General features: G+C 40.3%; 1 protein-coding gene across 2 annotated transcripts in view; it reads left to right on the top strand.

Annotated features, from left to right (window-relative positions):
* Positions 1-5,377: 5,377 nt before the first annotated feature.
* LOC131127692 (EGF-like repeat and discoidin I-like domain-containing protein 3) overlaps positions 5,378-13,489 on the top strand; it is an 81,811-nt gene continuing 73,699 nt past the window's right edge. For both annotated transcript variants that reach the window (XM_058069829.1, XM_058069828.1), the window contains exon 1: positions 5,378-5,695. In XM_058069829.1, the coding sequence (XP_057925812.1) occupies positions 5,632-5,695 (64 nt within the window). In that variant the 5' untranslated portion in view covers positions 5,378-5,631. The remainder of the gene's footprint in view (positions 5,696-13,489) is intronic.

Genomic DNA, 13,489 nt, shown 5'->3' with positions numbered 1-13,489 from the left:
ACATCAGAGACATACCGGTCGCCTGTGTCTTTGTTCTTAAACCTGAATTGTTCTTCTAAAAGGAAAATATGGAAATGAAATGACTCACATTAGTGGAGTACTTTAATTACCTAAAGCATTCACTTAAGATCTCAAGTATTTACAAGTCATCAGACTCAATTCCAAGTCAAGTCCCGAGTCATTGATGGTGAAGTCCAAGTCGTGTTGCAAGTCTTTATTGTTGTGTCCAAAGTCATCAAAATTGTGACTCTAGTTTGACTGAAGTCCAGGTCATGTGACTTGAGTCCACATCTTCGGTTAATGTAATGGAACTTCAGTGGAGTGTCACTGACTTTTCGGCATTCCCAGACAATTATTAAAAGTTTCCACAGTTTGAGACAACCAACAGATTGTTGGCTTAGTCAAAGTGGTGATGGAAATATTGTATGAATTACACAGGGGCATATCATCATCATTAATATGGTTGCACACATGAGACAGGATTCTGGAAAATGTTCCAGCCAACATCACTGAATGTCTTTATAAACCACTAAGAATACTTCAGTGCAATATCCACAAAGCTTATTATTTCTGAGATGATCCAATGTTGATGTAGACCATATCCTCCAAGTGTTTTTATATTGAACTTCACACACACACTGCCAGTGGATGTGTAATGGTAGCACTGAGAAGGCACCAAGATGTTTGCTGATGAAAATGTGAGACATCTAAGCTGATGCGAGGGAGCTCAGCGGTCTGGAATGAGTGGAAAGGCAGGGATGAGAGAAATATAGAAGCCTACTGGGGGGAACATAACTCCACTCTCAGTGCTGAGGGAGGAAGGGAAAATACAATGCAATATTCTCTTTGGAATTAATTCAATGTCTTTTCTCCAAGAGCGCCTAATTTATTGTTGCTTGCCTTCCTTACTGTCCCTCGCTCTCTCTGTCTCTTGTACTTTCTTCATCCATCTTTTCTGTTTCTATCCTGCTCCTCCCCTCCTCCCCACCACCACAAGCAGCAGCAGAAGCAGCACACTTTCCTTTGCCGCCCCTTTCTCTGCCTTAGGCCTTTGTTAGACTGTCTTTGTGGCGAGTGCAAAGAGAGAGAGAGGAACACGACTCCAGCACTCTGATTGGGAAGGAGAGCACCAGAACCTGGAGACATGGGAGATGAGAGAGGGAGTGAGTGGTTATGAAAAAGCTATTCTGGCCCAGTGAGCAATGGAGGGGTGGAGTGAAGAGCTGATTCCCTTACTGGCTGTTTTGAAGAGGGTAACCTCATAAATTCGTGCTTATGGAAATGCTGAGAGCATGACAGATTATAAAGCCTTGTGCTAATCGTACATGCTCAGTCGCAATCCATACTCACTTCACCTTCAAGTTTTAATTTGAGATTATTTCTGCCTCGCAGATGCTTAACCCCTTTCTGCACTCGGGTGAACGGATAAAGTCTTTCTATACCCTTCAGAGCTTTACTGTTGGGCAGGCTGCCACATCACCTCTCAAAACTTTTACATTGGCGCCTAATCTCAGCGACTGAAATAAAAAAAAAAACAGAAGTGAATGAATCAAATATGAGAAGGTCACTGTGTTTTCCAGCCCGTTGCTCATCCTAAACGGGTCCCCGTGGATCTTAATTAGGATGGATGTGAGGCTGTGCGGGGCTCAGTGGTCCTAGTTCAGCCATTCAACAAAGCAAGCGAAGGGCGAATGAGATGAGAAAAGTTGAGTTACACAATGGACTGGTGTTGCAGACAAACGCCTATGAGGGATTTTCTCGATATAGCTGAGGGACTATGAGTAGAATAAAAAGCGGTCAAGCAAGGGTTTCCTTTTGACTCTTATACTGTATATGTTGACCAGCAGTAGAAAATGAATATATGACATATAGTGCTGTGCTTGTGTCATGTGATCAAACTATGGCAGGGATAGATAAAAGTTGCTTAATCTATGATTCTTCTCTTTAGTCAAGACAGTGCATGACATGCTGCTTGCTGCTTTCTCAAACTTGTGAAAAAATTGCCCAAATCTGCACACAAAAGGAGCAAACAAGGACTTACCTTGTGATTCTTACAGAACGAAAAGAGGATTGTTTCATCGCTTGTAACTGCACAGTCAACAAATGCTTATTCCGTGTAAGCAATAAATCATTAAGCCTCGTTTTAAAACCTGGGCTCATTGAAGCAATACTGTTTCGTGAAAGTGTTGATATGCAGGATTAGCATATCCTCAGTGGATTCATGAATTGTAACCAATCCCATTAAAGGGTTTTAGGCAAAGTTATTTATTGTAATTGATAAAGCTGCTTCATTCCTAATGGGAGTCTGTTCTTTGAAAGCAAAAGCTGGTAATGTGAAACAGTGCAAGGTGCAATTGGAAGAATAGAAGGCGGTATCTCATTAAGGTGATAGGGGACATTGCTGTGACCACCAGGGATGATTTATTAGACTTGATCAAGTGCATAAAGTTAGAGGTCTATATCTACATTAAACAAAAGGACACTTGATATCTTTCATGATTCATGAAGAGGAGCTTAGGAACACCTCAAGGTCAGACTGATAACAATGAGATGTTGGATGATGGTGTCCTCTTAAAGCAGGAGCCTTGTGAGCTTTCTTTTTGTAGAAACACATAGTTTTAAAGTATCAAACTAGGACTAAAACTTGTCTTGTCATAAATGCAATCGTCTCTGCATTAAGTAAACCATTATCTGCATCATCTTTTTTAGGTAATTAAATGATACATTCGACAGGTAATGAAGGACAATGAATACATGAGTAGTTTAACTGCTAAATAGTCTTGCTCTACACTCTAATACAAGTTTCCATAGTGGGTTAATGGCTGCGTAAATTTGAAAGATCCAAAGTGCAATTGTCAGAGTCGTTTAACCCCAGGTTGCATCGCAATGACCCATGGAGAAACACCTCTGTGCAAATGAATGTTATCACAGAAAATAACACCTTAGCGTATATTCCTCCAGCACAAATTTCAACAAATTGCCAGCTGAATGGATGGGTGGATAACAATGCACCATTACTCTGAACCTTTTATGGATCATCAGAACATTTCATTTCTGGAGCTAATTGAAGTTGTTATCATCATAAGTACACTGAAATTAAAATTAACCATGCTGTCACCAAACCGCCACTCATTAAAGTGTTACTTGAATTTACCATAGATATGTCACAGAGTGAGTTATCACAGGTCAATGTTTTATTGTTTGTCTGTTGAAGTCATGTTGCTATTCCTGTGCTTTGCTAGATTGAATTCCTACTTATTGGCTTGTGTTTCAAAATCAAGATGGGTTTCGACCCAATATGTGCACAAATCCAAAGACATACTGTATCGTGTCATCATTCTGGGATCACCTGATGTCACTATAGTACAACGATATAAAAGTTCACTTTATGTTACTTCATATTCACTTTGCTTTTCAGACAGTGATCTGACATAGAATGATATGCTGCATAGTGATATGCCTCAATTTTTTTTTCCAAAATGTGCCCAAACTTATCAGGCAATCACTGTCCCAATCATCAATGTCACTGTACGGATGGGTTTACTGTTGAAAATCTGATTTTTTTATGCTTTGCTTTGAGTTTGCAGCCAAAAATATTTTTTAAATGCATGAGGTTTTCCTCATATAACAACTCTGGCATTGTGTTCTGACCGCTACAGATGCTATTCTAAACAGAAGTTAAGAAAATATTGAGTTTTTCTGTTGACATGATGAAATAATAAAGTAAAAAGTATAAGTAAACTTTGATGAATAAAATTTTCATCACATATACGTTAGTGTTGGAAAAAATAACGTGATATAGGCTAAAATGAGGCACCATGAGGCATAAAAAAGAGGTTAGGACAAAGCTAAAGAGGCTGATTCAAGTCCCAACATAGCAGGCGTTGTAGCGCTTGTGTGCAGCAGAGAAGGAGCAAGAGAAGAAGTCGTCTCCATCATTGAGACACTTACCCCTTCTACGCTGATGTTTCCCTCTGGGAGTTATAGCGCTGTGGTTAGGTTTCACTGTGATGTATAGACTACACAGAGATGGAAGGGTGCAACAGAATGTCACGCTGTTGGTAGTAACAACTCAGTATCTGTGTAAATGATACAGCTGTAATAGAAGGCCAGGTGACTGCACACGATGATGGTGATGTTGCTGTTACAGAAGACTGGAATATTTCACCCTCTGGCATACCATTATACAGTACATACTCTGTTCACCATAAACAAACAATGGAGTACAATGGTGTTGCCACATTTATCGTGGTATTGCATGATGCAAATGTGTAAGTTGTTTTAGTGAAGCTTAGTGAAGAAGTGTATGGACAGTGACAAGAGGTTTTTTTTTAGAATGGACTCTCCAAATAAGCCTGCACTTACTGGTAGAATGCGTCTATCCATCCATCCATTTTCATACCACATATACGGTTTATTATGTGATATTCTATAATCATTCACACCTGTGGATAATTTAGAGTCTAACTGTTGATTAGCGGTATACAATTTGAATTAAAAGAAAAATGGGTGACTTTACTTAGGGGCAAAAAAACAAACAAAAAATTAATTTAATTGAATTTGTATCAGAGTGTATTCATTCAGTTTCCACAGGTGACACTTTTCATCTCATAGTGCAAGTCCAATGACTAACCTGTGAATAGTACAGGTAACTTGGTTGTGATGCAAGCTGCACCAGAACACATGCAGACATTGTGGAAGTTAAGGTGTGTACCTTCAAAATAAATGTGAAAGTATAACAGAGCAGTGACAATATTTGAAAGTCGGCCATTGTGCTGTGTGTGCAGAGGGTTATCTAATAGAATTATAAGTGATGAGGTGCAGGATTGCTCCCCCTCCCCCACTGGTGAGAGTAAGTAGATTAGACTGCTGTTTGTGATTGAAGGGTTGCAGCTTTGAGTTCCATAACCATATACATATTAGTATAGGAGTCCAGTGTTTTGAAAAGTTGCTCCCTGATGCATGGGGATGGATTCATTAATGACAGGATATTTCATTTTTTAAACATTAAGTCACATATCCAGTCCCTGCCTCTCGTCTACAGTCAGCTGGGATAGGCTCCAGCATACCACTGTGACCCTAATGAGGATAAGCAGTACAGAAAATAGATGGGTGAATGGATGGATAATAAATATATATGCGAAATGTACTTTTATGGTGCTGTGCAATTTGAAACCACATCCCCTTAATTTTAATGCACACACATAATAAAACAAAATGTATAAAATTTAACAACTTAGCGTGTAACATCATTCTCCTTACCTAACTAATTATGGCTTTGTTCGAGGATCTTTTATTTTGGAGGTCTGAACAAGAAGCTTTGTGTTCACATCCTGTGTCACTTGATGCTTGTCCTGGAGCTTTGAGCGCACACACAGCTGTCTCCACTGCGGTAGTAGCGGGCCAAGCAGGCAAGCGAGCAGGCAAGCGGCAGAGGGCGACCCGCCAATCTCCACTTGTGCCAGTGCGCTTCTCTCTACCCACGTCACCGTAGACGATAAGGACTTTATCAAACAAGGACATATTCCTCAGCTCCGGTGGTCTCAACGGGAGGACAACTTTTGTCTATTGTGATTTATATTATCTTCTTTTTTTTTTGCTTCATTTCTGAAGACGTGCTTGTTCGAGAGGATGGTACCGCTCCTCCTCTCCATCGCCCTGTGCGTGAGCGCTGCTGCCCCGCAGCATGTGAAAGGTGAGTGGGGGAAACCTTCCACTTGACATTATATTTGACCCTGAATCAAGCTTAGATGCCGCATAAGTGTCCATACTGTAAATAACCAGGTTTGTTGGCGAGTTTTAATCCAATTACTTGCGTCTATGATACATCCTGTGCGCAAATACTGTATGTTCAGCTACCTTGTCCTGTCATTTAAAGTGTTTGCCCTTAAAGTCAACGATACTGTAATTGTATTTTCGGCTGCCATGTGGCTTGGGGGTGCATATTTTTACATAAAAATGTTATATGGAGCAGCTCCTCTGTGATTCAGGAAAACAAGCTGATCAGACAGTGAGACGTCACTTTTCATTCCCTCTCAAACTAAATAAGCCAAGGGCAAAAAAGATAAGAGATGAAGGGATAACCAGGGATAACCAGTGTGTTTTTGGTAGAGACCTTCCCTGTGTGATTAGAATGACTGGAGCCCACCTTAAAATGTTCCTCAACTGGAGTTAAATTCACCTGTCTGCCAGATATTAAATATCCCAATGTGTCTTCGGTTTAACGGTTTAATCGTTTCCAGTCATGTTCAGGGCAAGCCTACCTGTGGGATTTGGATGAAGAAAACACTATAAGCAGTCGTGCAAGTGGGTCATACCATTCTCTCCGTCTCTTACTGCAGTCTTCACTCCAAAGCTGATGCTCCTGAAGCCTTTTAGTGTGAACTGTGTGGTCGACTTGGGCTAAGGGTGGACTTACACTTAGAACCAGTAGCCCAATTCACCATTAAAATGTTACCTCATCTGTGAGTGAGCCAGTTTTTACCCATGGATGGGTAAAAACTGGCTTGAGGACAAAGTTGGAGGTAAACATGCACCAAAACGTGCATCTCCATGCGCTGGCTTGTAGTTTATAAAAAATAAGACAAGCTACACATTCTTTTCAAAGTCCTTGCTCAAGGTGGCAAGTGTCCTCCGAGAGACGGCCGCAAAAAAAACTGTTTTGGAGGATATCACAGTGTGTCTTTGTCCACTGGAACAAATTGATGGGGTGGAAGCCTTCGCCTTCAGGTAAAACAGACTGCATTGTTTCAAGGGAACGTCGCAATACATCACTTGTCTCCTTCTTGGTTCCTGGTGCTGACTTGCACACATTGTTTGCATCTCAGCCGTCCAGCTGCACGTATCAGCATACGACTGTACTTAGAGGCCACCGAATGCAAATGTATTCGTTTAGACAACATTATGTATCTTCTTTGCTGGCTCAATTTGTTTGTAATGGCCGTGAAATTAGAGCCTTTTAGGCAAATGGACGGCCATCTGGAGAGGTGATGATGATATTGTTTGTTATTGGTGAGTCATAATAAGTGTTGTACTGTTGCTCACTGTTCATGTTGCTAATGATTATCACAGGACGGAAGGTTATTTAAGTGATGAGTGGGGTTTTAGCTGGGTGCATTCTCTTGCAGCGCTTGCTTGCTTATGTTTCAAAACTGGACAAGGAATCTAGTAGAAGAAGACAAACAATATTAACTAGCTGGAATGTAATTAAATATGTTTGACATTTGTGGTATCAGTAAACAAAACGTTTAGCTGAGGAATTACTTTTAAGTTTGCTTGCCACCGATCTGATCCGCATCGATCAGAATTGCACAAATCGGCTATTGATGAAATCCGATATAATGTGTAATTTCACTTTTACCATCGGACAAAGCTTCCAAAAATATAAATGAACAAGAAACACATGGATCGAGTTCCGAGTGAATGAGACTGATTAAAGATAAGCCAACTGTAATCTATGTCTACTGTATTTCCTGTCAGATTGCTGTGCTGGAGTTATACAAAGTAAAAAAACAAAGTCCCCACTGAGCTTAAAACAATGCAGTGGATGCCGCGTTCTTACTATAGCTTCCCAGCAGAGACACGTAGACACTAACAAGTTATTGCCAGCCTTAACTTACTGATGCCAGGAACAGCAAAATTCACAGACTTGCAAAACATCCTCTCCGATGTGCAGCAAGCACAGTGCACTCTTCCTTGTTCCCCACCAATCATCAATGTCCAAACTGTCACATCAAGTCATGCCTAAGGTGCCTTCACTGACCTCCGGAACTTGGAATTGGCAAGATGAATAACATCACTGACCCGTAGCTGCTTATACTAATAAGTAACAAAACAGCAGCATGCCCTTGCAATGAGTTTGTTTAAATGACTTAAATACAAAGCCACATAGTATTTGTTATTGTTATGCTTCTGAAATTTTGCCTTGTTGGGCTAATAAAGGCATATCTTATCTTCTGTAATGAGCAGTTAAGTAAAACATTTATTCATGTCTGAATATTGTAGCAAATGGCAAAGTTCATTTTGTTCTAAATCAGTGTAATATTGTCAGTAATTAAATCATACATCACGTCCATCCATTTTCTATGCTGCATATCCTCACTCGGGCCGGGTCCAGCACACCCACGAACCAAGTAAGGATAAGCGGTATAGAAAATGGATGGATGGATGTAGTTTAAATTATGGGGGAAAATGTGATTGCAAAGCCAAATGCCACAGCTTGGGAATGAGCACGGAACCAAGTATGTCCAAGGTGTTTGAAAGTGGTGGCGACATAAAATGCAACAAAAACTAACTTGCACACCTCAAACATATTTACCTGACCCAGTTTTCCCATCTGGGAAAAAAACGACACTAACGGAGATGTTTGATCGACAAAGTAACTGTGCAAGCGGAGCAGCACAAAATGGTATGCGTGCACAGAGCGTAGTTTAATACATGTGAAAAGAAATGTCAATCTTTAATACAATTGAAAAGCCTGAATTTGAAGAAATGCCCTAGTTTTAACCCGCACATCTCAGTTTGAGACATGTCAAAAATATTTTTTAAAAGGTTTAGATGTACTAATATTTGCAGTTGATGAATATGTTCTTTAAATAGTCATATTATTGTCTCATGTGATCATATCATGAATGGTAAATGGTTTGTTTGCCTTCAATAACTTATTATAATACATGTTACACATCATGTTGTACTGCTAACAATAAATCTTTTTTAATGTGCTTTTGAATCTGGAGACGAAATAGGTTGGTGACGGTATTTATTTGGCCCTTGTTTTTACTGGAGAAGAAAAGCCAATGTTTGTAGTTGACTGCACACAACCAAGGACCCGACTGCCTAAATGGATGCTGATGATGGCAATCTATCGGAAAGCTTATTACATTTAGTCGCTAGTGAAGGTTATGGTTGAAGTACAGGTGACTTCAAATAACAATGGCTTGCGGCTGACCTCTACTGTGCCCTTCCCTCCGCTTTTAAATGTCACGGTCTTCAATCAGTCAACAGAGGTCATGCCACTGTAAGACCATTGACCATGACAACCAAAAGGAATCAAAGCAACTCACTGGAAGACAAACTATTCTTAATGGTAAAGTTTATGAGTTGATCTTCATTTTTGCCTTCTCACAGAATGTGATTCCCATTAGTATTTGAAGGAGATGGTATTTGTCAGCAATGCTGACAAGTTAATGGATACAGTGCTATTTGTCTTTGCACCACTCAGGTCTCTTTTGTCCTGCCCACATTTCAAGCTTGGCTGATTGGAAGGACAGTAGACAGACACTTATGGAAGTCGCAAGGACACATGCATGAAAAAGTGCTTACCAAATCACTTTAATATAGCCCAGCGAGGGATGGGTGAAATAAGTTGTTTGAGCCAGCACATATGGGAGCGTCCAGTCCAAAACAGAGCAATACGTCATGCCTATGTATCTCATTTGCCCCACGACACTCGATTCATCACCCGTCTGGAGCAGATATTAGATCCCAACATGGCCTTGGCTTTTTGATTTCAAGGTGACTTCAGGTTTATCAATATATACCTTTTGACTGAGCTGAAAGAGCCTTGTAAGAAGTTTCAGGTTTGTTGTGATGATTCTATTTTGTAACTTCCAGAACATGTAATGTTGGCATTTTCACACATTTCGTCTCTTCTTGGTGTACTAACCTGCGATCATTCAAGGTTGGAATGCCTCTGTGAAAGGAGGTGTAATAGGTGTCATGTCATGTCTTGTCATGGGCTCTTATTTTGGAGTGCTGCACTTCCTGCTGGGGGTAAGTTGCCACCACTTTACCCCAGTGGAATTGTGCATGGCTGGTGGAAATTACAATTAGTGGGGTTTAAAAACCCTGTCCGGGCTGTCGCCTGAACTTTTGTCTTACCTGTTGCTACTGCTTAAGACTGTCACTTTTTTTTCCCCACTCTGTTGCCCTTTTATTTCTCCCTGCACAAATGTGAGTACCTGCCCTGCTTTATTAAAATACTTTTATTTTGCCCACTGCTGCCTCGGTCTCTGCATACCGGGGTTCAAACACTCGACAGCACCGCAGAGCATAACAATACATTTCCTAAGTCTATTGCTTTAGTGGTGAAGTCTGATATCATCATATTTAGAAATAAAAATTGCAGAGTTTAATTTGAAGTCTAAAAGCTTCATGTATAGGCGATCAACTCTGGTGATTGTGTGTCAGTGAACATTACACTAACATTACTGACACCTAGTGACTAGTGTGGAATACTGCATATAATGTCTATTGTGTTTTGTATTGTCTATATTTGTATTTTCTCAATCAAAAAATGAATTAATTGCACGGTAACTAAAAACAAACTTGATGATTTTCCCGGCCTCGATATGTTGTGCATGCGTGTTTGTTTTTCACATGTTGATACGGCGGCCTGAAACACTAGCAAAAGTTGACAGAAAAATGCCTTATGGAGCTTAGTTTAGCAGCACATGTTCGTGAGGCTGTGTATGTGCAACTCATGCTCTGTGAGTGTGTTTACACCGTCAAGTCTTATACAACTTTTCTTTGTACACATCGGTAACTTTTGCTTGATGACGTTTTGTGCAACTGCACTCACTGACACGGCTAATTAGCTTTGTTAACAGATGGATACTGCAGCAATGCAGGAAAGATGACTATTTTCTGTGACGTAAGTGGTGTCCTCCAGAAGTCCGCTGTGGGAGTCTGCCTGATTGCGCCACACTCCATTCAAATTGTAGATAAATGTGTAGATTGTGCATGGACACACTTATTTGTTAACACTCCCTCCCCTCTGTGACAGGGCAACCTGTAAACCAGGGATGTGTCTGAAAAAAATACATTTTGCCCAAACCTAACACCAGAAAAATGTAGGAAAGACACTTGCTGGCCGTACAAACAATGCCCCATTGGTAATATAATTGCATGTGACATGATGTCAGTCATGCTATGATTGAACTGCATGTCCGATAAGTCATAAATTGCATTTCACAGGACAAATATGTTTGCGCTGTTTTACCGAGTGAGGACATATTCTACACATGGCAAAATATGAACTGTGTACAGAAGACATTACTGTGATGGTGTGTGTATACTGAGGAAGGGACTTTCAACACCAAACTGAGCAGAAGTTATCACGGGTGAATTATTATTTCAATGCTTTTGTGAGCCAAGTACAGTTTTCCAGCCGTGACAAAGCACCCGGCACCCGTCCATTATTTCGGCAAGCTCGGTGTCAGACATCCACTATCACTGTCAGCCACGGGTGCCTCTACAGGACATCAATAAGAACATAAAATGGCTGTAGATAATGTGTTAAACAGCAGCAGCTTGTTAATCCGTGCACAAGCGAGGGTGTTTTGATGAATTTTAAGAGTTAATGCTAATACATTGTTTGATATATAACATATTGACATTTTGTTTGGATTATGTTTGCACAAAAGGCAGACCCTATATTTCTAGGAAGATGAAAACATATTGTTGTATTTACTTGTATACCTTGTTATATCTAACTGAAACCCAGTCATCAGTTTCTGGATGTCTCCTCTTCAGACTATGAGCGGATCCATTAAGGCATATTTGCAGGTTGCTACTTTGAGTGCTTTAGTTCATTTACAGCTTCAGTTACGCTGCATCCTGCAGAACCCTCTGATCATGTGTGTACCTGTAGAGAGAATACTGTCTGTAGTCAGCTTTTGCTTATAGGATACACTTGTGTGGGTTTGTTTGCTTGCAGTTGCAGGGAAAGGTAACCCAGAACTGTCATGACATAAATTCCACAAAGGCAATTCAGTATTTTGCGTTGTGTTGATACACATCTATATTTCACTCAATTGCGAATGATAAAAAAAAACACGCCACCATTTGCTTACACTAACTGGCAGATAGTGCCAACAAAGGGGTGTTTGATATTTGGTTAGTGATTGCAGAAATGGTAAGAATTTAAACTGAAAGCTTGTTCAGTCACTGGAAAATGGATATGCAAAGTGTTTTTTGGGGGTAACGGAATACAGCATGTGCCATTCATTGCAGTTTGATTAAGACAGAATGTCTCCAGCTCAAATGTTTTAGATTGCCCTCGGAGTGAACAGCATGACAAGGACAAAGAGACGGAAAGAGCTTGGGAAGTAAAATGAGGAATGAATTGGACGACAACTACTCATCCTCAAGCTCGAAATTAAAACTGAGGGAAAGAACATTTATGATCACTAACTTCTCACTCTCCATTATCAAGTAAAGGCCAAGGGTTCTAACAAGCATTGGGGGTCGTTAATACAGGTATAAAACAGGGCTAAAAGGGACTATCACATGGTGACTGTCGCTCCATTAAATTAAACACACAGTGTTGAGGGGTGGAGAAGGGCGGGGCTTCCTCAGATCCACCGCAATGGGCAATTTGCTCTGCAAACAAGAGCATATTTTGTCTTCTGCTCACCACAGACTCTGTTTAGTCTTACTTCGGGATGGGCAATATGACCTATTGTCAAATGGAAGCCAAATTGTTAAAATATTATATAAAGAAAGAAACATAATACGTATGTAGTTTTGGCTGTCACTCACTCACATGCATATACGAAGTCTCAGAGAAGATAGACAATTAGCAGTCATGGCTGAGCAGGCCGAGGGCGGGATATTCGACACGAGGCCCCCCATTCCTCTCCCTAACCATGACAGACAGCACCTTAAAAGAGATCCTGGCATGTAACAATGTTGCCACCAATGCTAAATAACAGTGCTCGTGTTTTGTTTGGAGATGGTTAAACAACCAATCTTTGCAAGAATTAGTGGCCCACACACTCTGCGGGTCGTGTCAAGATTGCGTCAACATACATTATCACAAAAGGCTGATAGAATTGAAACGGCAATCGTAGGCCAAATGTTTCAAATTGGTCAAATATATCATAATTTCTATTGTATGCAGCCTTCTCGCTTATTAGGCAACGTTGGATCTAAAAATACATTTATTTTGCCTTTAAACATAACTGAAGTTAGGTTAGCAGTTTTGAATTTTTTTTTCCAAGCAGTAGTGCCTCCCCTGAAGTCTAGGGGAGTCCCGCCTCACATTTTGAAAACCCATGCTATAAATATTACCTTACAATTATCTTCAAAATAGACTTAAAATTACACAAAGATATAAAAAATATATTTTTTATATAAGAACACGTTTAACCTGGGGATATATCATTACCATAATCATACCATTTTTGGGGGGGATAATTGTCAAAAGCTTAATAATTGACAAGATATCTTAGATTTAGGGCTACAGTTTTCAGCGCACCAAAATTGGTATCTTGCAGTTAATGGAGCTGTGTTTTTAGATTTGCATGAAGACACAGTTTTTAAAGCTCCCCGTGGGAGACTTTCAGGATAGGCTCAATGAATAGAAGATGACACGAGGTGTTAGACTGTCGAAAGTACGTCCTTGCATTTTCTAAATGGATGTGATTTTGTTAAAGTCGGAAAGTAGGAAAGTCTTCACAGCAGAAGCTACACACCCACTTTTGCTGGT

The sequence above is a fragment of the Doryrhamphus excisus genome, chromosome 4 (genome assembly GCF_030265055.1).
Source record: "Doryrhamphus excisus isolate RoL2022-K1 chromosome 4, RoL_Dexc_1.0, whole genome shotgun sequence".
Lineage (NCBI taxonomy): Eukaryota > Metazoa > Chordata > Actinopteri > Syngnathiformes > Syngnathidae > Doryrhamphus > Doryrhamphus excisus.
Note: the sequence above shows the minus strand (reverse complement) of the source record. Positions and strands in the feature narration are given on the sequence as shown.